The sequence below is a fragment of the Cyprinodon tularosa genome, unplaced genomic scaffold (assembly GCF_016077235.1).
Source record: "Cyprinodon tularosa strain WSP-4 unplaced genomic scaffold, ASM1607723v1 ctg388, whole genome shotgun sequence".
Classification (NCBI taxonomy): domain Eukaryota; kingdom Metazoa; phylum Chordata; class Actinopteri; order Cyprinodontiformes; family Cyprinodontidae; genus Cyprinodon; species Cyprinodon tularosa.
This window is the reverse complement of record NW_024039105.1, coordinates 1,005,111-1,032,676: the sequence shown is the minus strand read 5'-3', so window position 1 is coordinate 1,032,676 and position 27,566 is coordinate 1,005,111. Positions and strand designations below refer to the sequence as shown.

Sequence of the window (27,566 nt, the reverse complement as noted above, 5' to 3'; positions counted from 1 at the left end):
GTTAAAAAAACTTTCATTTAATTCAAAATGATTTGAAAGCTTTTGGTTGAAAAATAAAGCCTTGTCATCAAGGATATGCAGTGTGTTTTCAACTTGCTTGATAACACCATGTTCCCCACACTAACGCAAGTCATCCAGATCTCCCTCACAATCCCAGTCAAAAGCTGTAGTTATGAAAGGTCATTCAGTGTGTTGAGAAGGATCCACACTTGGCTGAGGTGCACAATGGGACAAGACAGGCTCCATCATCTTGCTATTTTATCAGTTGAAAAGGAAGAACTTTCTAAGCTGAGTCACAGTCAAGTGATTGACCGCTTTGCAAAAATGAAAAATAGGAGGTACACTTTAATGCTCAAAAAATAAAAGAAAAACTTAGTTCATGTTGAGTTAAACTTTCCCCTGAACTAAAACTCTGAAACCTATAGGAATTAATGATTACTTTGGAATGTGTATAAGAAAACGTTTTATTTTTTATAGCTGCAATGTTGAAAATGCTCATGTATGTTAAAACAAATATGCTCTTACACTCATTAATATCTCAACTGGTAATATTGGTAGGAATGTATCAGGGTGGGGCAGTGTGCTTGTCTGTATTTGTGTATGGCAGGAGGGGCATATGCGGTAGGGGGCCAGTGCCCCAGTAAAGCTTTGTGCCTAGCAACGCCCCTGGTTGACAATAAAGAAATAGATTGACATTGATAAATTTAGAAATCCTTCTGTAACCAATGCCATCATTATGTTTTGCAACAATAAGGTTCCGAAGGTCTGGAGAAAGCTCTTTGCATTTACCCATCATGAGATGTTTCTTGTGTGATACCCGAGACACTTTTTTCTAGGCCATCATTTGGGACTAAACCAGCTGATATTAATTTGCACTGACAAGAAGGATTGTATTCTAATTACTGGGAGACAATTGGTGGTGTCTGGGCTTTCAATGCTTTTTTGCACCTCCCTTTCTTTACGTGTTTAATACTTTTTCCCAGTGCTTTTTCACTTCAATGGACATAACTTCCTTTCTAAACATCTATTCAATTCAATTCAGTGTATTTATACAGTGCCAATTCACAACACCTGTCACCTCAAGGCACTTTACAATTAAACCAGTTCATAAAGTCGAATTGATTCAAAGTTTTCTATCTAAGGGAAACCAGTTGAATGCATCGTTTCATTGACTCGAAGGCAATCCCTCACACTAAGCATGCTTGTAGCGACAGTAAGGTAAGAGAAAAAAAAAATAAATAAAAAAAAAATAATATATATATATATATATATATATATACAGGAGACTGGACAAGAAGAGATGTTGGGAAGAACAAGGTGTTAAGTTCTGTTCCTCGGTTAAAAACAATCTAAATTTTAAACAGTAGCTCGAGATCTAAGGATAATTTAATGTTTAAGTGTATATTTCCCTTGTTAATGTGTTGAGACTGTCATGATGGGTATTAGTGCTAGCCCAAGATGCAGAAACACTCACGGAGAAACTGGGTAAAAGTCCAAAAGAGTTTATTGTGGCACAAACATGAGTAGTGGGAAAGGAACAGTTCAGGCAGGAGGCTGATTGACTGGGGTCTGTGCAGGGAACGTGAAATGGCTGGATAACAGAGATCACGAGGGGCTAAGCCTCTAGCTTCAGGCTAGCGTGGCAGTCCTTGATTTGAGCTTCCAGCTCACTGCAGAGAACAAGGGGATACACGAAGGACTCTAGAAACTGATTCTTCGTAGGAACCTCCAGGGAAACTCCACATAGGAGTCTTCAGGTTTCACCACGTAGGAATCTTGGGTTGGCTCACCAGGGCAGATTAGCTGGTTAGTTCTCCTTTGAGCTTCAGGCTTGAAACTGGTCACCAGTGATGCAACTCTCCCAGAGCTGCAGGCCAGAGACAGGTTGCCAGAGAGACAGCTCTTCCGGAGCTTCACGAAGAGACAGGAGGAGGAGCTCAACCAGAGCTTCACGAAGAGACAGGAGGAGGAGCTCAACCAGAGCTTCACGAAGAGACAGGAGGTGGAGCTCATCCAGAGCTTCACGAGGAGACAGGAGGTGGAGCTCATCCAGAGCTTTCACGAAGAGACAGGATTCCTGTGAGACAGAGACAAGGAAGAATTAGAATCTAATCTCACACTAGAGATAACAAGATTCTTCAGTAGCTGAGGCTCAGGAAGCTAACCAACTAAGATCAACACTGCGGCGTGGGATCAAGGTCAGGCAGGAGCTTATAAAGGAGAGGTCTTCTAATAAGAGGATTAGGAACAGGTGTGCAGGAAGGTTCCAGCTCCAGAAGACCCACAGCGCATCCTGCTGGAGACAGAGGGTAATCTCCAGATCCCCACAGTAACTCCAAACCTAAGGGAAAAAACAAAGAGAGCAGAAGAGGATCCTCGGCGCCCTCTGGTGGGCAAGCCTGAGGATCCCAACAGAGACATTGTATTACAAAAATAACCATAATGCTTACTACACTAAGTTCACACTATACACAAAGATGTAATAGGAGCAAGGGATTTCAATGTTATCCCTATGCAGAGGGGTGTTTAGGAGGTACTTAACGGCTGGTGTTGCGAAACTCTGATCATATTGAGGCATGGTCACGGTTTTCATCTGCTATTTCTGTTTCCAAAGCTGCAGATGGGTTTTGATTTCCTTGAAATTTCAAACAATGAGCCATCATTTTCTTTTTTTTTTTTATTCATGTGGTGCCCCAATAAAAAAAATTAAAAAACCACTGGCAGTTGGCCCTGCTAAATTTGGTCTTAAAGGAATAGTACACCCAAAACATGATTAGCCTTCATTTTCTACTCACCCCCATGCTGAACAACACCCTGGAGTACTTTTTTGATATCTCAAATGCATCTGGAGGTCTGGGAGGCTTCTTGCTGTCTGCTGAGCACACTTCCCCTGCTCATGCTCGCTGAATGTGGTAGATGAATGAGAAGAGCCATCACAGGCAGAATGTTTAGCCATGCACTACAAATTTTGTAATCATAGAATTCAAATTATTTATTTCGGCACCTTTAGCAAAGGGATGGGCAACCTTGTAACTTATACTGCGAGGTTACTGTTAGGGTTCCTGTTTGTGGGGGTTGTTTTTGTGTTCTTTTTTTTAGTGTCTCCATTGTTTCTCTGTTGGCCTGGAGGGCTTCTTCCTGGTTTCTACTACCCACACCTGCAGCTCGCTGGTCATTACCATCTTAGGAGTATATGAGCAGCGGACTGTCACCATCCCCTCACCAGAGTGTTTGCCCGTATTGGGTACTCTAGCCCCTCTGAGTTTAGCCAAGTCTAACCTTTGAGTTTTCGTTTCTATGAGTCCTCTAGTTCTAACCCTTTGTCTCTCTTGTGGCAGGATTATATCCTGATCAACTGGATAAAGCTGGACCTTCAAGCCTTGGTAGGAATTAATTAGTCTCTCTGAGAGAAAGAAACTATTCACCAGATCAGTACACAGTCCACTTCAGGAAAGCTTGTGAAAGTCTGCGCCGCTGCTCCTCTTGACCACCATTAGTCTGCCTGTCCGCCCTCCAGCAAGTAATCTCTTAAACTGAACAAGCCCCCCCACAAACAGGAACAAAGGAGCAACCACAGACCTCTACAGTGAGTCCTTATCTGGCTCTTTTCAGTATTTACCTGTTTTTTCCTATGGACTGTAGAGTCATATGTTTTCCTTGTGAGAAAGTGTGCCTTTTCTCTTTTCCTGAATAGGAGTGAATACTTAGAAGCTTATCCCCTAGGGGAAAACTTCCTTTCATCATAGAACAAAGCTTCTAAGTATTCACTCCTATTCAGGAAAAGAGAAAAGGCACACTTTCTCACAAGTAAAACTGACTCTACAGGACCTAGAACTCATCACTCTGATCTCTTCCTAGAGTTTCCGCTTCCAGTTCACCAGACCACTGGATATCCCCCAAGCTGTGAAAACCATTGTTTTGTCTCTCTGAGCTTCCCACCTTTCAATAAACTTTTAAACTTTTTCCCAGCCTCTGAGTTTTTGCTTCTGCATGTTGGCTAAACATTTAAAACCCATCATGACAGTTACCTCGTGTCTCTGCCCCGACACACCTGATTTTAATAGATTAGTCACCATTCAGAATTCAATAGGCTGTGTTGGAGCTGGTTGCATGGAACACTAAAAGGACTGTGGCCCTTGAGGGAGTGACAGAGTAAGCCAAAAGTGTTATCTGGCATGCAAGTTTTATAAAGTGGCATAGGCCAGTTGGAAACGGGTAATGTCAGTTGGAAACCAACAGATCCCAGTTGAAAAATTGCATACACCAGTTTATTCAAAGGCCCTACATCAGTGCTAAATATCCTAATCTGGTTTTATTGACAATATGTTTTTGCAGTTATGATAAAGTATATTTATGAAGTTACATTAGTAAATGTGCGTGTGTGTTGAAAAACAAACAGTCATACCGCAAAAACTTGTAGTTTTGTTTGCTTTGACAATGGGACTAAATGTTCCGAAAACGGCAGCATATTGTCAGTATAACAGTGCAGGGTGAGTGATCTGCTAAGCATTAGCCTTCCACCATCTTGTTCATCTGTGGTTGCCAACAACAGGTGATTTCCACCCCGTGCAGCATATAGTCATGCAACATCAGATCAATGAAAATATAATTTTCATACATTCAGTTTTGAAATAATAAAAAAAATCTTCACATTAAAAACCAAGTATTGTTAAAACATAGCCAAACATTTTATTGAGATATATATCAGTTTGTAGTAGGCTAAGTGATGCAGTCCAAAGTCATTTCAAAAACTAAAGATAAATTACAAAAAAGAAATATTGTTTCCAACTGACATATGCAGGTTTTGACTCTACAGTAGGTGCTGCTGCCTCGAGATTCCATTGTTCCCCATGACTGCTTAAGCAGATATGAAATAAAAATGTGATTAATTAGATGCATTACTTTAAAATTATCTAATTAACTAGATATTTATTTTAATTGCCTTACAGCTCTCATGTATATCAGTTGAATAATAAAAAACACCTAGACTAAAACATTTTCCTTGGAATGAATGCATAGTGAAACACATCAAAATGCTGTATCTTGGTAAATGATGAGACCTTGTGAAAATTAATTTCAAACACTTTTTGAATATTCTCCCTCTTGGAAACACATTTTTTCTATATTGTATTTTGAACTTTCCTTCATTAATTCACAGTTTTGCTGTGAGCTGTAAATTGGCTTAACCCCATAATTCCTTGATTTCACATCGTGCCACTGTGGACTGTTACATTTCTGGTTATATGGCGTTGTTCTGTTGAATATATGCAGAGGGGTTTTATTTACAGGTAAACTGAGCAAATAAAGTGTAAAACAAAAAAAAGAAATTATATGTGAACAGAATGCAGTTTGTTTTTCTTTGGAAAACTTTGTTATGTAACCTTATTGAGCTTCTCCCATATAAATAGGATGCTGTTTGAGCCATTATTGCCTGGTTAACGGAGGGAGATTGAATCTGACTGGAAAATTCAAACTTTATATGTAGCTTTCCCAACCAACCTCATTACCTGTTCATTAGCATCATCTATCACCACCAGATCTCCTCCTCTGTTTTTGCAGTCATTTCTGCCCTCCTCCCAAGAGCCAGGGTTTGTAGAGAGGAAGTAACAGGAATGCCCGTACATATTCCATCCTTTCGGACATTTCTTCTCTAAAAGTAACATAAAAAAAAAAAAAATTGTCAATATTCTTACTATTGGCAATGAAAGAGATAAATTGATTTAAAAGTTGAGTGTGAAGGGAGATGAGATGAGATGTAGATAGAAAAAAAGGGCTGCAGGCAGGGATGTCAATTCAACCCCCCCAAAACTGATTTTTAAATGAGGCCTTACCTTGAGTGGACAAACTCTGAAATCTGATGAGCTGTTTAGACATTTGTGTAATGTCTGAATTCAGTAGGTCTCTTTGTTCAGTCATTAAGGCAAGCTGGTCATTGATGGCCTGGAGATGATGAGTCAGATTGTCTTTGATGTTGGAGAGACCTCCTGTCAAAGGGCCTTGATCCTTGACTAAAAAACCCCCAGAGATATTAGTTCAGAGAAAAAATAACCTCTTTTTAAGGCTAATTAAATATTTTATCAAACTTGAATTTATAAAAGAAAAAACTATCACATTAACAGCAACTATACCACTGAAATTTGCTGACTTTTTTATTTCCTATTTGATCAGCAAATATTCTCAAATGGCTTGTCAAAGCAAATCTGTCACACAGAAAATCTACTAAAACCTTATACACAATTGCAATAATGTATTTAAAGTCTTTCTTTTTATTAAAGTAAAATGATAAGAATTTACAACCAGACTTACAACAAACACCAAAGCTGTAGAGTCTGATCAGCAGGAACACATTCAGGAGCCACAGATAGATCAGAACACCCAAATACAGCCTCTCCTTAGAGCTGCTAGAACCTTAACAAATAAAATATAATCTCACAAATACATTTTATGCAATACTGCAAAATAATGAAATATATATTTGTGTTTTTCTCTCTTAGGTCAGACGTACCTTTCTTGTTAGTAGTACGTTTTGCAGAATCCTCATTGGCATACATTTCCTCCATTGCTTTGACATATGGCGTATGCACCAACGTGCGTAGCATATAAGCATTGTGAAACTGGCTTGGTCATATGAGGAAGTTGAACATTGTAAGAATGACAAATATAGATACAATATAAAAAGACTCTACTTTCTGACCATTTCTATTGCAAATTGTCCCACAAACCTAGCCCTAACCTATTCACAAGATTCACATGGATTTTCCAGAGGGGTAAAATTATTTGTATTCAAAGAACCCTTAGAAAATGTAAAGAGGATAAATCTGCTGTAAATTAATTTTTTTTTATTACACTGTAAAAAAAACAACAACTGTTATTTAGGTTTGGATACAGTATGTCTAGATGTTTAAAGTTCCTCCTTTGATAAAATATAGTGAAATTAAAAGAAGTAAGTATAGATAGGTTTTCATGGCCCCTTTCAGGAGCTTTATAATGAAAGCAAGCATTAAACCCCAGAAGATGAAAACATACAGTAGAAGATAAAACAGTACATGTAACACCATACGGTATAAAACACATTAAAAGATAACAAGTCTTCAACAACATGCTAAAAGAATAAAATTCAGACAGCACAAGAAGGGAGGTAACATTTTACACTATCTTTAGGTCACTAATCTAGAGTACAGCCATCTATGGTTTTACTACTCAGCGATGACTGGACCGTCTCAGTAAGAAAGCAGGATGTAGAAGTAGGTGTGACTGCTGTAAGAACTTTCTTCATAAGAGCTTTACTTTATAAACATTTTTTTTTTTTTTTTTTTGCATCGGTACTTATGTGATTATTTCTAAACTGTTTCCACTGACTGCTAGTCCTGCCTTTAGAATGGGGCTTACACCTTACCAGACTGATTTGCTGTACATGCTGTGTACAGAGAATATATTACTCTGGCTTGGCAGGCTAGTCAAAGGTTACTATAAGCAAATATGTTTCAAGTCTCCAGTTAGAGCAACTTAGGGTTTAAGAACTTTCACAGTTTTTTGGAAGTGTGTTCCAGATTAGTGGAACATACTTAATCTGAAACACACTGGAACATTAACAGCTGCTTCTCCATGATTTGGTTTTGGGTTCCGGACTTGAGCCACAAAGCATGTTTACAGGAATGAGGGAAAGTTTTCCGTTTCATCAAGAGATTTTACTCAACCTCTGTTTCTGTTACCATAGCAACATTCTTCCCAGAGCTAAACTGGTCGGAAGCAGGTTTTGTTCAGTAAACTCAGTGTCCTCTGTCTCCACCCTCCTTAAAGCCAATCAGTTGTTTTATTTCCTCATTTGATAAGCAGAGTTCTGTCGTAGTTGTGCAATCAATCAAATTTTTTTTTTTGCAAACAATAAAACGGAAATCATTTACCCAGCCCTTTTGACACATTAGGTGTTAAAATAAAAACATTGCATGTTTTCACGAGGATACAATTAAAGAATGAGCTGCAATACTTATCCAGTGAGGCATTCAGCAATACTTTAAGTGACAGAGTCCAGCAGATGGCATCATTTATTATTCCTCAGCTAGAAAAGGGTTTGTATAATTACCCCTGCAGGGTTTCAGTTTCAGATAATACATTTTGACTAACAACATAATAAAAGTAAGACTGACATTACATATTCTTTTTTTTTTTATGTGCCTCAGTTAATAAACAGTAGTAAAAACAATTAGTATTTAAAAATAAAGGAGAATTTATTTTTAACTGCAGCAGAAACAGTGATGGTTTGTAATTTGAGGTATTTTTAACAAATAGCTCCTTATAACCTACTGATACCTAAAAGTGTAATTTTACTAATGCAACACTGAATAATCAGTAAGGCTTTACCTGTGGATTTTATTTTTTCAGTGGTCTTATGCGAAAATTGTTTTATTGATCAAAGATTACAGAGGCTGCTAAAACAATGGTTAAAATATTTGAAAAGGCATTTAAAGTTGTCTCTTTTTAGTTACATGCACAGTATAATTCAAAATGGAATTATGACCTTTATGTAAAGCAGCTGTTGATACTTAGACTGTAAAATGATTTGCTTTTTCACAGATCCAGTTCAGACAATAAGAACATGGAAGGTCATTCCATCCTTCACCAGTTCTAATGTGAGCACAATCCTCCTCTTTGGCTCCATAGTCTTTCCCACCATTATCAGGCTGTTTTTCCACCCAGAAACTGAACATTTTGTGGAAAAAAGAAAAAAAAAACAATTACTGTTATTACATGTTAGACCAAAAACAAGATCTAATCATTTTATTGAAAGACAAAGAACACCTGTTAATCTTAAAAGAGACTATAATTATTATTTATAAAGCAAGGTTTCCTGGTTTGGCAAATTAAAGAGTTTGTCTGCTACAGATGAACCGATTATATTGCAACAAACACATATAACAATTTTAATAAATATATTAAAAGAAAATGTTATTTATTTCTTACGAAAACATTGATCATCATGTCTTTGAAAGTTGATAAAGGAAAAGAAAAGATTATGTTTATTAAAAGATTATGCCAAAAGTTTTTAAAAATCTTCACACACATATATCCTTGAGTTACATCCCATCCTAATTCTTGGATTTTAACCTGACCTTGGCCAAACCTTTGCAACATCTTCAACCTTTCAGTAAGGCTTCCCGGTTGTGGGAGTGTGTTAATGGGAATTTCTTTGCATTCTTTTGCAATCCCATTTGGGAAGTCAAACCTCAACACTTGGAAAGTAGTAATGTCCGATACCATCAATTTCTCTTCGTAACTGATACTGAGTCAAATAAAGGCTGGTTTCAGACTATATTGATCGGATACCTTTTACAAATTCACCTAAAATTTGTCTTGTAAATTAACACCTTCTTAAAATGGGTCATTTTAATTGAAATTTCCTTTGAAGAGTTTGGTTAAAGGCACACTATGTAATTTTTGGCTACTAGGCATGATAGACCTTTAACTGCCCGTAGTTTGCTTCATCTAAAAGTCAAAAATAATAAAGACATAAGTCTGTATACTAGGAGCAAAGTGTTAACTTTCCAGCCTAATAATAAAGTTGAGAAAAGAGAAGCGGTTTTACATCTGGCTTCTTCTTTCAGCCTGCGCCAACAAATAAACTCCTTGCCATGATCACCTCTTGTTTTTTCTAATGCACAATCCTTTTCATGTTTTTTCTTTTAAGCCTCCTCAAGAATTAAACTTTTTCCTTGCCTCAGCCATGACCAGTAGTCGGAGAAGCAGAAAAATGGTAGAGCAAAAGCCTTAGCTCCATGACTTTATAAGATCATAATCTCGCTCCACTGTAACTGCCTTAAGCACAAAAAGACTCCCCCAGAAACTTCTCCTCTACCTGCCCTAACAACAGCCTCAGCAGCTTGAACAGAGCTCTCCTCTTTATCATCCAAGCTGCATATTTTGCGTTTTGGTTTAAAGCTTCACTGCAAGTTTCTGTGCCACCAACCCGGTGCATCTCTGTTCTCATTCTCAAGTATTGCACCCAGCTTACTGGCCTCTGGCACTAAAAGCCATACACAGCTTGCACTTCACTAACAAAGGAGCTATCATAGATCAGTTTTTTTATTGTATTTTTAATGATATATCAGAGCCAACATAGAAAAAGGTAAAGAAACCCTTTGTTAGATTAGAAAAATGAAAAGCAAAATGACAATCTAATTAGCAAAGGACTTACATGAGAATGCATTTGGGCATTTTGTCCCCTGCAAGACTTCAAACAGAATAAAGGCTGCAAAACTAATCTCAGTTAGTGTTATTATTGTTACAGACCTATAACATGGAGAGGCTGCATCACCTTATGAGAGCAAATAAAAGAAAGTTTACTTTAGGGCCAAACTTACACATAACTTAGTTTGTTTAAATAACAATTTAAACTGAAAAGACTGCTGTACACTAGCCACCACTTCAGACATATGGCCGTAGTATCTGTCTTCCTGCTGCTAAAAGGCATGACAGCGCTGTCTGTTTTGACTGTGTGGTTTTGAGAGAACAGTCGTTTTTTTTTTTTTTTTTTACCACTGTGCTATTTTTAATGGGTGAAACATGACTCGAAAATGGCTTTATGCTCCTTTAACCAAAGACCCACACCAAAATCCACTCACACCAAGTTTGGAAAGTGCTATTTTACTATCAACTGCAAGGCCAGACTTATTAATTAGATTGACAGACGATGGGAAAGGATTTATCTCTTCAGAAATCATGTTTCTACAATGCTCTGGGGTTCAATAGTGGACATTTTCACAGAACTGAACCTGAGATTGCAGCTGATGCTAATGTAAAGCTTGATTGCAGCTGATATGGAGACCAATTACATGAAGTTTTCTTTGTTATCACTCCTAAATCATTCCGAAGCCTAAATTTTGGAGTTATACGACTATTGACTCTAAGGTCTAAGCTGGTGGTCTAAGGTGATCGTGTTTCACAGCATCTGCATTTTGGGAACTATAATTTTGAACAGGTTATCACATACTAACAACTAACTATGAAATGTTTAGTTACAAGGAAGGGTCATGTGACTTATTTTACAGACATGTGCAGTATGTGTCTGTCTGATGGAGCATAAACTTATTCAGATTGATTGTTGAACTGACCTGCTAAGGAGCTACAATTTTAAGGCATATTCCAGGTGGACCACAAATTGAAAAATAAAAAATTCCTCACACTTCAGACTTTCTTAATAAACATGACCTAAAGTGTAAATCAAAGAGAACCAACATTTTCAACATGCACTGATTGCAATGCGATGAAGGGAACACTTACGTCAGAGCTGGAGACGTTCCATCAATCCACTTCCATGAACCCTCATTTTCTTTATCATTCAAACCGATCCAAAAGGATTTCTTAGTATACGCAACCAGAAATGTCTGTCAAAGGTAAAAGTTAAGAATTAGTTTTAAATTATAATAGGCTTAGATGTATGACTCAGAGGAATGCATTTTGTGAAACTCTTTTCTTTACAGTTTTACTTATAAATATTACTAATTATACCTCTTATTAATTATTCTATATCTCACAGTTTTCTTACTTCACCTTATGTCTACTGAAAAAAACATAATAATCTTTTTTGTATGTATATAAATATAAAATAAAAGTTGCATTGATCTTAAGCTGGGACTGCACGGTGTCATAGAGTGTAGCACTGTAGCCTTGCAGCTGAAGGTCTTGGGCTCGATTGCAGTCTTCCTTTCATAGCCAAAAAACATGAGCATTAGGTTAATTGGTGCCTCTAAATTGTCCTTGGGTTAAATTGTGTGAGTGCATGGGTGTATATCTCTGTGATCAGAAAAATGTATTTACTTTCACATCCCCTCTCCTGTTAATTATGATTTATTTTACTTTTTAAAGTATTTGCTCTAACAGAGCAGCTACTAAACAAAGCTGAATACGGGTCTTATCTTACTGATGCCTCAGAAGCTGTTTTTCAGTTTTAGATGTCTTTGTAAGAGACTAGACTCATTTAGACTCAAGTTTAGTCAATAAATGCTTTGCTTTGTAATTCCGTAAAAATTCAAAAAATATCCACTGGACTTGGTTTTCAAGATTTGAAGACGTTTCGCCACCTCTCCAGGAAGCTTTCTGGAGAGGTGGCGAAACGTCTTCAAATCTTGAAAACCAAGTCCAGTGGATATTTTTTGAATTTTTACGGAATGACTATGACCTGGATGACTGAGAACCTTCATCAACAATTTGCTTTGTAAGAAACTTTTTTGTCTGTGAGAATCTCTCTCTCCCTGCGCTTCTTCAGTAGTCAGTGAAATCCTCTGTGACCAGAACAGACAGCAACATTAGTCAGACTGCATCTGTTCTCCGCTTGCAAGGTGTTAATAAAATGCTGGCTTGAATAAAGAACATCAGATTTGAAAGACACAGAATAAATTGAGATAGAAGCCAATAAATCATGTAAAATTCTCATATACAGAACAAAAAATTTTGGTTATTGAATACAACACCTGTTCATCAGCGCTGTCTATCACCACCAGATCACCGCCTAAATTTCTGCACTCCTCTTTAGCATCATCCCAGGAACCACATCCAGACAAAATATAACAAGAGTACTTGAACTTCTTCCATCCTAGAGGACATGTTTCATCTAAAAGAGACGTTTCCAATTACATATTCTTAAACTCTGATTGTATATTGTAAAAAAATCATACAAAATATATATTTTTCATATTCAAATATATATGATTTTAGAAAAAAAGAAAAATTTTGAATGGTAAATTCCCATTCCTATAACAAAAACATATTGTGTCAATTAAAGAAGTATTCTCACTAGCAGCTAAGGACTTACTCTGTTTGAGCCTCTTCAGCTCTTCAGTCTTGTTAGCGAGGGCGGCATTCAGCCAGTCTCTCTCTTCAGTCATTGAGGAAAGCTTGGTGGATAAATCTGCTGCCAAACTGCTATGTCTGAGATCTAAAATGAATAGATATACATGGTAATCTAGCATAAAAAAAAGTGGATGCAGTGTTTGAACTGAGGTCCCACTGAAGAATATAAACCAGCTGTTGTTTTTCTTAAAAAAAAAATCTGATTAAAAAAGAACATGTGATAAAAAGAGAAATCCCATGAAGATAACACTTTTTTCACTGAAACATTTGTTCCTTTTAGAAAAATTATTATTGAATTGAAATAATACAGTAACACGCTAGGCATTAACTGATTAAGGGTATAGAGTTATACCGTATAACTTTTTGACATATTTGTTCTTTTGGTTTATTAGAATTATTATTATTATTATTTTTTTTTCTGAGCTCCAGCCATTTAAAATAGTTACAAAACTCCAGTTTTGCAGTGGAGAAAAGTTGTTAAAATAAGTACAGGAGATCATTTTCCCCATTATTCTACAGTTTGACAAATAGGAAGAAAATATGAAAAAAGTTACATTTTATTTATTTTAATTTTTAAGTAGTGCATAAATACCTGGTTTCATGTTTCATGTCTTTTTTTTTCCTTTGTTAGATTTTGGGGTAAATACAGTGGGACCATGGTATTTGAACCATGTTTTTGTATATAAGAACACTAAACTGTTCCATAGATAGATCAGACTTCCCAAGTATTGATATGTTGGGTGTGTTCTTCCTATAGTTACATCAGATCATCTGACTCACAAAGGTAGACGAATCCAGCCACCAGAACAGCAATTATTAGCACCAAAATGATGATGATGATGATGATAACCCACAGACAAGTTGACTTTTTAGAGTTGTTTGAACCTTTAGAAATAAGACACAAGAATAAAAATGTTGCCAGGAACAGAAACAACAAAACAGAAAGACAATTCTTACCTTCTAAGATTTTTCTGGAGGCATTGGGGGCAGGTTTAATAGGTCTGGTATTAAAATAGACATTTTCCATCATCTGGGGAGGTGATGCGCTTTTGCTTTATTGTCAGATCTGCAGCATTTGCATTGAGGAAGAAATACATACTGATTGTTTGAGGAAGTTGCATATGCCAATGGTGACAAAGCCTGTCTTCTGAAACAGTTTGAAGGCACATTTCCTGAACAGTTAAAATGTGTGATATTGTTTCTCGCCATAGTAGTTACTGAAAACTGTTACGCAATTCTCTGTTTGCTTTGACTACATCTGCTGCACTTGCATGCTTTTTTTTTTTGCCTTTTAACAGCAAATCATGAAAAGAAGAAGAGAAAAAGGATCTTGATCTGCAAAGAATACACACTAAATTTTTGTTCTCAGTTCCTAAAAGAGTTTGATGACTTTGTTGAAATAGAAACCTTTTGTTCCCTTTTATTTTGGCTCCACAGCTGCAGTTCATGGGAAGGACATTACATTTGAATAGGTTAAGGAACTGTGGGAGATCATGGAAAAACGGATCCAGCAAGCTATTTTTTGAACATACACAACCATGCCTCTCCCTTCAGTCCACTCCTCAAAACCACGCCTTCAAACACTTGAAGGCCCATGCTGTCTGCAGCGTGTCTGAGCAGCTGAAACAGCGCAGCTGATCTGGAAGCTGACAGGGAAACAGGCACAGCACTAATGATGCAGAGAGCTATATTCACTCCTCTGAAACAGTTTATTAATAAACATAGGCTGCTGATGAATGGGTTTCGTTGTGACAGTGCACCGCCTGTATGTAGGAGTCTGAGCAGCTCAGACAGAATTAATATTTGAAGGCAGGATGGTAATCTGGATGAACTGACTGCACTGACAATGTTTTCAGGTGGACTTTCTCACTTCAAAATAGATTCAAACTACTTTTTATCCACTGATCACAGCAAATATAGCTGCCATTGTTACATGCAAAGAAAGGATAGGGTAGTTTCGCCCAACACACATGGTCAGCATCAGCGCATCAGACCAAACTGATCAAATTTTTTTTTTCTGCTCCAATCAAAAGTTGCCATGATTAATGTTTTTGACTGGAGAAACAATGCATGACCTATGTATGATGAGCGTTTTAGCCAAAATACACTGAAAAAATTGCAAATACTGTTTTTTAACAAATCCCTGTTTAAGCATAATCTATAAATTGATAAATCTCTACAAAATCGTCTAAACCTTGTGTAAAGTGGGGTCATACCGTCCTTTGACCTTTTAGATTCCACGCCTTATTCCTTTTTAGATAACTCAGTCACTTGAAAAGACCAGTTTAACTTTTTTATTATCTTTTTAGATGATGCACTTCCAACTGAGAAGCAAACGAGCGTGGAATTATTCCCTGATGGCTAAATAAAACTTCAGTTGACTAAACATAAAAAACAAAAAACGTTCTATTCAGCATAATCATAGCTGTAAAATATTTTCAAAACAGATTAGTGAGACTAAAAAAGATAAAATGTAAGCTTATATAAGAAACTGCACAATTTGAAGTGATGGTTCAGCAGTGAACTATAGTAGACAGGGCTGGACTGGGAGATTTTTTCAGTCATGACGTGGCTGATTTCTTAGGTAGTGAAATAAAATAGGGTTGTGATCTGTTTTTTTTTTTTTTTTCCGAGAACCCAACTGAAAAGTTAAACAAGCTTTTAAAAAACAAAAAGTAAATTCCTCTGCTTGGTTTGGACACACATCCAAACCAAGCAGAGGAAGAGCAAGGATGGTAGAGAACTGACTGTGAGCTGCTGTTTTTCACACTGAGCTATCTGAGCTCATCAAAGCAGCTCAGATGTCTTGATGAAAACAAAACTAAGTCAGTCTGACAATATTTTTTGTTCCCAATTCATCAAGTTTAAATGTGATTATAGTGCAGTTCAATTTTTATAAATACAGGTTTATAATATGATTTTATTTTGCATTTATTTAAATTCTTTACTAACTTTCAGGCAACAAACAGTATATATGTTTTTTTTTTTTCATTTGGGAAGGAAAGCATATTAGAAAATCTTCATGCTGATACTCTCTTTATTATCCTGTAATCCGATTTCTGAGACCAATATCCACATGGTGTCGGCTTCTATTCTTAAGGTTAACTGTATCAAACGCTGAGCTGATGAGACTCTTTTTACAATGTTAGCAGAAACAGTTTGCTGGGACTTGATTTCCTATACCCTTGGAATTGGAGTGGTTTGCACACTCTCTCTTTTTTTTTTTTACATCTCAACCAACATCTCAGGGGAAATAGGGCAATCCTCAATTTCAAGGCTTTTGTTTGAAAAAAGTATTTAATTATAATTTATTAGATATTTTACATTCATTCATGTATTCATTTATACAACTGTATGTGTATTTATTTATTTATTTATATGTGTCTCATTAATTAATTTCATTAACTGATTAATTTTCGAATACATTTTTTGGTCATTATTTGTCCCTCATAGAAAAGTGGACAGCCGATTTTAAAAGAAATAGTCTTTTTTTGTTTTTTTTTTTACTCTTTTTTTTTTTTTTTTTTTTTTTTTAGAAATCTTGAACAGGGGAAGTACTGTATAAATGCACAGAGAAAAACTACATTCCGATATCCAGAGATGTTAGAAGTACAGTGGAAACAAATAGATTTACCTATGTGAATGATTCTGGGAGTATTATAACTTAAATGTATAGTGAATGATGTTCTTTTTCTGGGCGGATCATCAAAATAGGTGTCATGAAATGGGACAGATGGATCAGTATTCAAGGTGAGTTAGAACAGTGGGAGATAACAAAACGTTTAATGACAAAAAAAACAACACAGACACAGAACAGAAGGGAAGGCTGCTGTGGACCAGTGGACCTGCAACGGCTGTGAGGGGGGCGGGGCACAAGCCATTACTGGCACTCTGGTTCAACAGTTCAGTCCATCCTCTCATAAAAGGCAGGATCAGCTGATGGACTGCCAACGAGATGCGACGCTGAGCCATCCAGAGTGTCCCTGGTGCAGCAGCCCCATTGAGCATGCAGAAGACCGATCCAGATCAGGGAAACAGTTCAGAACAGGACCGTTCTGAGATCCCGGAGTCCGTAGTCCAACCAGGGGTACAGGAACAGACAGATCCAAGGTTCCAGGAATCCATAGAGCATTCAGGCATGTTCAGAGTTCCAATGAGTCCAGCAGCGAGCTCAGATAGACACGCTCAGATGGAGACAGGCAGGTTCAGTGGTAGAAAGGAAACTGGTACCAGAATAACTGCCAAACTTTAAACTGTAATCAATCTCGAAGCAAGAATTACAGGAAAAAAACTGACCTCCCCCGCATGCCAAGCAAAAACCCTGATGCTTCAGCCAAGATACAATCAGAAGACACGGGACAAACAACAAACCCTCTCAATCCACTGGCCTCCAGGGATGGGAACATGAACCAAGGACTGAACAAAAAATAAATGACACAGAGAAAACATGGATAACACAAAAAACTAATAATAATGGTCTGGCCCCGATAGCTGGGTTGAACCATATATAAAGCAGAGGGAGCAGGTGAATACGATAAATGATAATTAAAGCGCAGGGAGGGAACAGCAGGTGAATGAAGTGAGTAATCAGACCAGCTACCAGGGCTGATCCAATAAGTGGTCCTAACTGTCAATCATTCTGGTGATTTGTTTTTATGTAAGGCCCTCCTAAGTGCTCATCCTCATTTTCACTAAATGGTGGTGAGCTGACATAGTGGAGAAATTGCAAATTTTCTTTTGGAAAGTAAGCTTGTATGAGCGATGTAAAAAGCAACTTTTAAACAGAAGCCGTTTCTCAATTCAAGTCAAGTCCGTTCTTGGCGAGAACGCAGGAAGATCGGACTTGACGAGAACGCGAGAACGCAAGCACGTATGTGTATTGGAACAGAAGCGTACTCGTGACGTCATCACATGCAACGTTCTTTAGCATTTCTTTAACAGTCAAAACTATTTATTCCCTACACAAAACATTTTGAAAACAATATTTTTAATTTCTAAAGCTTAAAAAACATTTAAAAAAATTACCGAACCGGTGGGTATAAAACAAGGCAGTGAGATAAACACAAAACAAATGGACGTTTGGCCGAATTAAAGCAAAAAACCGCCATCAGAACGAGCGGTAGTTCACACATAACTAGACCGAGAGAAGTGCACTACAGACAGGGTAACATTAGCCCTGGCTGCGGTTACCCTCGGAGGTCTGCTGGTCACTCTGGTCCGCTCAACGCCGGACTTTTTTTTTTATTTCGCACTCTGTAAACAGGCCACACAGGGAGGCTTAAATGTATAATGTTATCGCCTCAAACGATTTCAAAACGTACTTTTGAAGAACAACAGCAGCAGAAAAGGGAATGTTTAACTTAACACTGTGAGCGCTGTCTCGAATCAAGCTGCGGTCGCGGGGCATTCTGGGGAAGCGGTCAGTCTGAAGAACGCACAAGTCTGCTCTGATGCATGCTCGATAAAGAGGGCGGGGTGAGAACAACATCCGGGGATTTCGTGCGTTCCCGATCTGGCGTTCTTGAGAATTGGAACGGTACTTGGGCTGAGGCTGATGACGTGTCACGAGTACACGAGCACACGACAACGCATATTGAGAAACGACCAGAGTGTGCACGAGGAGAAATGGTGGACTTGTGCATGCTCTTGCACGGGTTTAATAGTCATTCCCTCTCAGAGCAGGTACAGGGTTATATATTTTTTGTTAAAGTAATAAGGTTGGGTCTTTTCAAATATTTGCAGAAATCTTCCACTATACCTTAAATTAAGGGAATTATAATGTTTAGATTACATTAACAGCAGATATTTTTCAGGCACTCCATGGCGGTAGTTTTTCACAGATCCATTTGAGAGAAGCTGCACAGGAAAGGTCGTTCCACCTTTTGTTTATATATTGCCCACAGTCTTCATCACCCTTCCAATTATCAGGCTGATCGTCTCCCCAGAATCTGAAATATTTAAATAAAAGTGAGTCATTCCACAGTGTACAAATTATTACATAACAAGCATAACTAAATAGGATTTTCTATTTGCCACTTATTGTCAGTTAATTATAGAACAGTACAATGTTAAACACAGAAATTAAAATAAAGGTTCATGGTCAGGGTACACACTCCATCAGGGTACACAGGATGTCATACACACTGCACTTTGTTTAAAAAATATATACTGTAAATATAAAAAAAAAATATAACCACGGATGTCTGGGGGACAGTGATTTGCCTACATGTTATGAATGCTGGCGTACCATAAATGATAAATTATGAACAGTTCAGACTGTGCCTTCAAGTCATTGCCCATAGGAAGACGTTACTTGGATATAACCCAACTGAATCTATAGAACAGCTCCAAATGACACAAAACTAATATGGGTGAGTAGAATATGATGTAATAACGTCAAAAAAACAGTGTTCCCCTTTAAGAGCAGCTATGCAAATTAACAAAGATCTAGAAAAAGTACAATATATTAGATTATTTTCCATGTGAATCCCAGATTGTTCATGCTTCTTTGCCTTTTTTTCAAAAAGGTGCTTTAAATCTGCTTTAAATTATCTGGTCAGATCCTGAGGTTTTTAAAAGGAGGCAGTGAAAGCAGAGAGTGTACCGTCTACATCTGTCTTCAGACTGCTGATTAATTTTGACGTCGGCTGATAAAATCCAAACCTCAAGCTTCTCTTGGTTAGTTTGCTTTAAGGGACTTCACATAATTTAATTTTTCATGCGCCATTTCTCACTCTCCCTCTCTTTCTCTCTCTCCAATCGTCTCCACCCTCCGTGACTCGACCTGTCAATAAGCCACAGTACGACTCCCCCAACCTTTTGCATTGCAGACGAGCTTTGCTGCTCATGTACAACTTTTAACGAGTATCTTTAGGCACTGACTCAGTGATGTCCTAAGCCAGGGATGCTTAGGCAGTGAAGGGCAGCAAGGGAAATTGCTCTCCTTCATCCTATACCACAGCCAGATTCTCTGATTGGTTTTTGCAACACATTGTAACAGAAATTTTCAGATTCCTCAATTCTAGTGAAATTCACTTTACATCAGAGATGGGAAGTAACGAAGTACAAATACTTTGTTAGTGTACTCAAGTAGATTTTTCTGATATTTTTACTTTACTTTACTACTTTTTTTTTATGGCGACTTTTTACTTCTACTCCTTACATTTTTACACAAATATCTGTACTTTCTACTCCTTACATTTTAAAAAATTGGCTCGTTACTTTAGTTTTGAATCATTTCAATGGAGTTACCGTTATTATTTTTCACTTCATCAATACCAAATTCAGTCTAATTGGATGGGAATCTACGTTGCATTTGACGCACCATTACAAGATGAATCGACAGATTCGGCAGTATTCATTCGCGGCAAATCATTGCAGCTTAATGGCGGTGGCGTTAGCATAGTAGTATGGACGACGAAATGATTGAAAATGAACACAACAGAGATCTAGTCCTATTGGCAGACATCCATTTAAAATGTAGGCAACGGCATGAAAAAAGTGGTTTCTACTTTTACTTTTATACTTTAAGTAAATTTACAAGCCTGTACTTTGTTACTTTTACTTGAGTAAAGAAGTTTAATCAGTACTTCCACTTTTACCAGAGTATTTTTTAACAAAGGTATCTGTACTTTTACTCAAGTACGGAAAGTGAGTACTTTTGCCATCTCTGCTTTACATTAATTGCAGGTGTGGCTTTGCTCTCACTTAGTTGTATTTGGTCTGATTGCACCACCTGCATAAGTTTGAAATTTCGCATTATTTCACCCTTAAAAGCAACTCTACATGGGGAAAATATGCAAGCCACATCATTCGCACTCAGAGCAAATACCCCTTAAGAGGGCAACATTAGAACGTTTTTGAGTCATACATTGCAGAATAAAATAATTTGACATAAAAAAAGCACTTTAAAAAAGGAGCCTTAGGCCCAGTCTCTAAAGGTTATCCGAAAAAAAAAGTAGTTACACTTTTAAGTTTTTTTTCAAATTTAATATGAAAGGTTTAAAATATCATTGTAGTCTAAAATCTGCCATTGCCTGACAATTTATGTGCTGATTTAATAGTGCAGAAATTAACCTCAAGGTAATTTTCACAGTTTGACAGCTCAGCTTTGCAGCTTTTCTGAATTAGCACCTAATGTGACATCCTGTTGTGTATGTATATATATAAATATATACGGTATATATATATATATATATATATATATATATATATATATATATATATATATATATATATATATATATATATATATATATATATATATATATATATATCTGTCTGTAATGTTGCCTTGGGAGCCATTGGTCTGATGTGTTCTATGTTATGTGGCTACTACCCCCCTTGGTGAACAGTCTGTATTTACTGAACAAAGCCAGACTACATCCTACCTACTAATCAGAAACAGCTCAATATAGCGTTTTGTTTCCTGCTGGTCAAATCAAGATGAAGTGTTTTGTGAATCTGCCTGCTGAAGCAGATGATAATCTACCTAGTCTCTCTGATTGACCCGTGTTTGGTGTCCCTGGAACAGCACAGGCTGTTCGCCAAGGTGTCAATACAAAGCAACCCGACCACCATCCCCTGGGTAGCTGTTCTGCTGCTGTCTGAGCCGCTGTCAAACAGCTATCCACTGCTGCCAGGTCCCCTCCATTCCACGGGCCAACATAGTTAACCCCTTTTCCCCCTCTTTTCATCTGATGCTTAATAAGTACTCTGCTTGGGTGACAAGTAGGTATAATAGGTTAATAGATTTTTACATATGTTGTCTATGTTTAATCTGAAAAAAGCTCTCTGATTTAACTTCTAAACTGAATGCAAATGCTTGCTGAGCGTTATGCTACTGTCAGTCCACACACACTAGATGCAGCAGAAGCAGCTAGTTTACATGCAAAGTCAATGGTTGATGCACATCAGGGTGCAGCAAAAGGTCCTGCAGCACGTTTTGAGCAGCAGGAGCAGCATGTCTGACGAGCTAAATTAACTTAAAATGTCGAAACCTTCCAGCAAAATATGTTCGTTTTAAGTTTGGATTACATGCGTGAAAAACGTCTTCCAGCCGCCGCCGCAAATATTAGAGGAAAATCGAGAAGAGGTGACCGGGCCACAGGCTGCTGTTGAACAGGATTTCCAGGGACAGCGCTAGGGTGGCCAGATGTCCGGCTTTAGGGCGGACAGTTATGAGGCACTAGGCTTGTAGAGCAGATTTTTATTTTTTATTTCTTTGCTGGACTGCAGCACAATATTCAATCATCAAAAATGCATCACTATCTGATGTAACACATGATTGGCAAAGAGTGGCGGGGTGTCAGACAAAAATCTGCTTGTCATTGGTTACAAAAGTAAACAAGGATCAGAATTACTGATGCTAAGTATTAAAGTTAGCGCCCTGTGAAAACCAGGATGTCGTTTAACCCAGAATGGACAAAAGAGCGTGAATTTATGACCAAAGGTAGTGGAGAATCATTCCATGGTTTCTGCCACTTTGTCGATGCGATGTGAGTGTAAGCAGTGGAGGAAAAGCTGCAATTGAACGGTGTGCGAGTACGGATGAACATAAAAAGTAATAAACGTGCAGCAGCGAACTCTTCAATGTTGGCTTTTACATTAAGTTTTGTTGCCCCTGGATGCTAAAATAACTTGTGCAGAGCTGTAAGGTGGACTATACTATAAAACATTACTAGTCTCACGGAACTGTAGACTGTGACGTGAAAGTGGATTTCAGTGATTTGCCCTTAGCTAAAGGGATGACCTTAAAGACAGGTCTGCTGCACACACAGATGCACCACAATGTATTAAATAAATACAAATGCTGAGAAACCAATTATTTTTTTTACATTTCTTTAATATTTTGTTCTCTTCAGCTACACAAGCATCCTCTTTAAACTACTAAGAATTGTACTATAAATGTGACTTTACCCGATTCTTATGTACACCTTAGTAATTTATTGATATGCCACACAATGTCTTCCTTTTTGGTGCTATAGAAATGGCTACCCTAGACAGCGCACCGCCGGTTTACTGGGGTCTGACCGGCTCTGACAGTGAAATAATATTTAAATGCAGGTTCGTAATCTAGATGAACTGACTGCACAAATGAAGTTTTCAGGTGGACTTCCTCACTTAAAAATATAAACAACTTTTTACCCACTTATCACAGCAAATATAGCAAAAGCTGCTCTGTGCCGTTGAACACAGAAGCAGAGGAAGATTCTGGACAGACTTTACGTGCTTCAGGAGGATCAAAACTGCTCCTGAAGAGTGTCTGACCTTGATGTGTACAAGCATCAAAAATGTAGCAGAAACCTTTTTGCTTCTTCCTGTGGTTGCAGTCTGAACGTAGGATGACTGAATGATCTGTGCTGTGTGTTGCTGCCTGTTTATTTTTCTCTTTGTCTGAATAGTCAGGGTGGTATGGTTGGACTGGTTAGCATTGTAAGCTTTAAGCCACCTCATCTTCAGCCACAGGTATACGTGTGTGCAGCCACGCTCAACAACTCTTTGTTCTAGTTGAGCCCAGCCTTGTAAAGGGGCCTCCGGATGTTATCTGAGCTAACTCGGTTTTTCTACAAGCTGCTACATTTTGGTGAATTTTTTGACTGATTCTTAATTATTCACTGTAAAACCAGAGGATGCTACACTGTTTATTTGCAGTTCAGATCTCTGCATAAGCTGTTATTCACATTTATCTACTGGTATTTTAGAGGACATGTTAATTGCATTAACCTTCAAGCCTTAAAACTTGGATATTTCCCAGACACTCTTGGAGTCGTATAAAACGTTCTTTTACATTTTTTATGAGCTTTTTGTTTAATTGATACTTATTTTCTCTAGTATTTAGTGTTTGTGTAGTTTAGATAGGAATTATTAGCAGTGTTGCGCCAGTGCCATTTTTTGTCTCCTATACTGATACCCGATGCCTGGCTGTGCAGCATCAGCCGATACTGATACCATCTGTTTGAAATTGATGTGTGTGTGTAAATATATGAAGAACTGCAAACAACTTGAATGTAAAATAATTGCCATCATGGCTTTGTCAAGCTGCTGCCTACCTTTGTAAAGCGGGAAAAATACTAATACAAAATGAATCCGGTACAACTTTTTATTGCCTACCTGGAAAGGATGACAATAGTTGAATAAACTTTTGGCTCTCAAAATGGTATCTATACCTTATTTGTTGGTACTACCAGATACCGATACCACCATTTTAGTTTAGATACATTGGTACATATATCGGTAACGGTGCAACACAAATTATTAGCTAATAAAGGTACTAATGTTTCAACCCGTGGTCTCTTGTGGTTTTTTATGCAGTGAACAATTAACAGCTGATCCAGGAGTCCAACCTTGATTAATAGACTAATGAACCTTGGTGAATAGGCAGATAACAGTTATAACAATTATCTAATAATATTAATTGGGTTTACCCTTGATTCAGCCAATCAACTATAACTACCAGTTATGGTTCTTTAATATATTTATTAACTTCGGGTTAAAGTACACAACAGTAAGCATGAATGCTCTACTTTTCTAAACTTCTATTTAGTTAAAGACATGACACAGTAACATGCTCACAGGAATATTGTTTGTGTAACTGTGTAACAAAAAAGTAAACACTTACGAAAGAGTCATAGAGGTCCCATCCACCCACTTCCAAGAACCTTCAGTTTCTTTGTCGATCAAACCAATCCAAGCTGCTTCATTAGCAAAACTGGAAATAAAGTCCTGTCAAATATCAGCATACCAAAGTTGTATTAGTGGGTAGTAGGTAGAAGATAGTCATACCATGTTAATGTGCATGAACAATACACTACTGAATATACAGATCACTGGTATTCTCTACTGCAGATCTTTCTATCTAGCTGCATACGTGCATGGATTTGCATCTGCATTTAAGCTGTGGGAGGAAGTTAGAGTACCCAGAGAAATCCCTCACATCAATGGGGGTTCAAACCCAAAAGAAGACTGAAACAATATGATTGTTTTACTACAAGATGGCTTGGGATCCACACCACAATGATAACTACTAGCATCTCAAATGCTTCAGTCAGTTCTGCCGAGTAGCCTAAAGCTCCATGCTCTACAGGCATAGAATCATCTGATCAGCAATCCCCTGCTTAACTCACTACTGAATACCCATTCAGGAGTCCTGGATTCTACATCACAATCATCACACAACTACTTGAGAGTTCATTGACTCCCTCAGCATCAAGTCAATCATCTATGCTCCAGAGCTTCTGTTTGTAGTCAAGATGTCGCAGTTAAAGTCTCATGTCTTATCACCAAAATCATAGTGTTGGGAGCAAGAGTGAAAACTCTGCCTTAGGCCTCTGCACAAAAAGGCAGAGGCCTAGACATCGAAGAAGAACAGGTTCTGTTAATGGAGTTGGCAAAAAGACCAAGGAGGACGCGTAGGTGGTGTGTATGCCCCTTGAATCAGACCAGGTATGAGACTTGGGAGTTTCGACCCGGCATCGAATCAAGAAGGACGACCACACAGAAAGCCGGAAAGACATACGAAGGATAAATCACAGCGGCTTTTTGTCTGCACACTTCCGCTTGAGGTTTGGTCGGATTTGTGACCGTCCAACACGTAGTCAGGATTTTTTTGAGGTGCGCTGGGGGTGTGGTCACGCACAGAGACAGATTTGAACTTGCAGAGGCACTGCGTCAGGAGTATAAATTGGCCTTAAGTCTGTGCCTTGTCCTGCTCATATACTAATCCCAACCATGGACAACTTTGTACCACTGTGTTTGGCTCCAGCTCTTCTTGGGGATTTTCAGAAATGTGAGTTGGATCTACTTCTAATATGTTTCTTTCCATGTCTCCCAAGGTAACCAGGGTAACCTTCTTCCAGAAGCTTTTGGTAAATAAACTTCAGCAACCTTTAGATTCAGTGTTTATCCAGATTACAGCCTTCTATTCCTGTTGAGTAGGTTGAGAAAAACTCATCTCTGAATGTATGATTCCACCAAGGAGGTTGAACACTTTTTGTCACCATTTTGTCATGTTTACTTCAAATGAGTGACGCTAACCCCCCTAACTCTTTTACTTTTGTGAAAGCATTAGGCCGGGTATGTTTTCAACTTTGCAAGCTCTTGGCTGCTGTTCTTGGCAAAAAACGGTCTCTGACCATCCAACAGAACTTAATCAGCGGCCTTCATGATAAAGAACATTTTCTACCAGTTCACCCCTCTCTGTATTTCGGAACCCCTTTATCAGTCTCGGGTAGATCCAAAACTAAAGAGCTTTCTTACAAAACTGCATGCAATTGCATCCTGAAGAGATCTGTCTTGTCTCTTAGGCACCCTACGTTTGTTCTTTATTAGTCAGAGTTGTCAAAGTAAGAAGTGAATTTAGTCAAACCTGTAAAGTTTCCATTTTTTATCAGGAATGTGACAACCATTGTGCATATATTTGTGTTTTCATTATTTAGCGTTCATGTTCATTTTTAATGAGGTACATAGTGGCAATTATAGTGGATTATTAATGTAACAATGACCACAGCACCTGTTCGTCTTTATCATTTATCACCACCAGATCTGCTCCTCTTGTTATGCAATCCTTTCTTCCTTCATCCCATGAACCGCTCTTTGTAGAGAGGAAGTAACAGGAGCAACTGAACTTATTCCATCCTGTAGGACATGTTTTCGCTAAAGAAAAAAAAGAAAGAAAAAAGTTTTTTTTTTCATTTTAACATGTTGTTGCTCTTTTATTCAAGACAACAATTGAATGTTTAGTTTTTTAAATACCAGTTTTAGGATTTTAATAAAAAATAAAAAAAAATCTATTTACTAAAGGAGCTATGCTAAAATGTTCTGGCTTCAAAGGCTTCTATCTAAAACTTTGGAGGAAATAGACACACATATTGAAATCGGATTATTAAACTTAGGGTTACAGCACAATGAGTTTTCCATTACATTTTGTTTCCAAAAAAAAAAGCAAAAAAGCAAAAAGACAGACAAAAAACTGAAGAATTTAAGCTGAACAACAACCCAAAATATCTATACATTTCATGCAGACTTTTCGTTATTATTTTCTGTCTTTTTCTTTAACAAACCTCTGTTCAGCTTTTTCATCACTTTGGTTAGGTTAACATGCAGCAGGTTTCTTTCTTCAGTCATGGAGTAAAGCTTGCTGTTGCTGTCCTGGAGACGGTCGGTAAGATTGTCATTGATGTTAGAAAGACCTGCTGCCAAGTCCCAAGCTGAAATAAATCAATTACATGTTTGTTAAAAGAAAATAAAAACATATTTTTTTAGTTAATGACTCGGGTAACATTAATGTCTTAATTAATTCACACTGAAAGAGAAAGTATGAATACCTTAAGTAGTGAGGACATTATTATGATTTTATCTAAAAATGCAGGAAAGTACATTTGGATTGAAAATGAGGAAGTATTGTTTCTGTAATCTAACAAAATGCAAGACAGGCTTAGACTGATGATGTTCACTGACTGATCAGTAGATCATGTAGCATACAGTGTAATTTATCGCCTACTCCTTGAAGGCACTGCAAAACTTTTAATTCACAAAATTCTGTTCTTCTATACCCAGTCAGTTTCTTTCTATTTTTTTCTATTTTTTAGCAAAAGATATTTTACTCTGTCCATATTTAAGCTGACTAGAACAAGACAGTGGAGACCAAGGACGATGAGGCCAACCAGAAGTAAAACATTCAGGATTCCCAGAAATATAATAACAACCAGGAAGGGCCTCTT

At 37.7% G+C, this 27,566-nt stretch overlaps 3 protein-coding genes across 3 annotated transcripts; all 3 read right to left on the bottom strand.

Moving 5' to 3' along the window:
* Positions 1–1,615: 1,615 nt before the first annotated feature.
* LOC119791363 (C-type lectin domain family 12 member B-like) lies at positions 1,616–6,563 on the bottom strand. The gene is made up of 5 exons (XM_038297433.1): positions 6,506–6,563; positions 6,307–6,408; positions 5,832–6,008; positions 5,500–5,650; positions 1,616–1,670 (listed from the first exon to the last, which is right to left on the bottom strand). The coding sequence occupies exons 1-5, from the start codon at positions 6,558–6,560 to the stop codon at positions 1,616–1,618; spliced, it is 540 nt and encodes a 179-aa protein (XP_038153361.1). The 5' UTR covers positions 6,561–6,563.
* A 1,431-nt stretch (positions 6,564–7,994) lies between these two features.
* On the bottom strand, positions 7,995–13,942 carry LOC119791407 (CD209 antigen-like protein C). The gene is made up of 6 exons (XM_038297482.1): positions 13,804–13,942; positions 13,627–13,731; positions 12,809–12,931; positions 12,468–12,607; positions 11,278–11,381; positions 7,995–8,700 (listed from the first exon to the last, which is right to left on the bottom strand). The coding sequence occupies exons 1-6, from the start codon at positions 13,874–13,876 to the stop codon at positions 8,544–8,546; spliced, it is 702 nt and encodes a 233-aa protein (XP_038153410.1). The 5' UTR covers positions 13,877–13,942; the 3' UTR covers positions 7,995–8,543.
* Positions 13,943–18,537: 4,595 nt separating this feature from the next.
* LOC119791368 (CD209 antigen-like protein A) lies at positions 18,538–27,047 on the bottom strand. Its single transcript, XM_038297438.1, has 4 exons — positions 26,907–27,047; positions 26,357–26,499; positions 24,467–24,570; positions 18,538–18,794 (listed from the first exon to the last, which is right to left on the bottom strand). Exons 1-4 carry the CDS (start codon positions 26,968–26,970, stop codon positions 18,656–18,658), a joined length of 450 nt encoding a protein of 149 aa, XP_038153366.1. The 5' UTR covers positions 26,971–27,047; the 3' UTR covers positions 18,538–18,655.
* Positions 27,048–27,566: the final 519 nt, after the last annotated feature.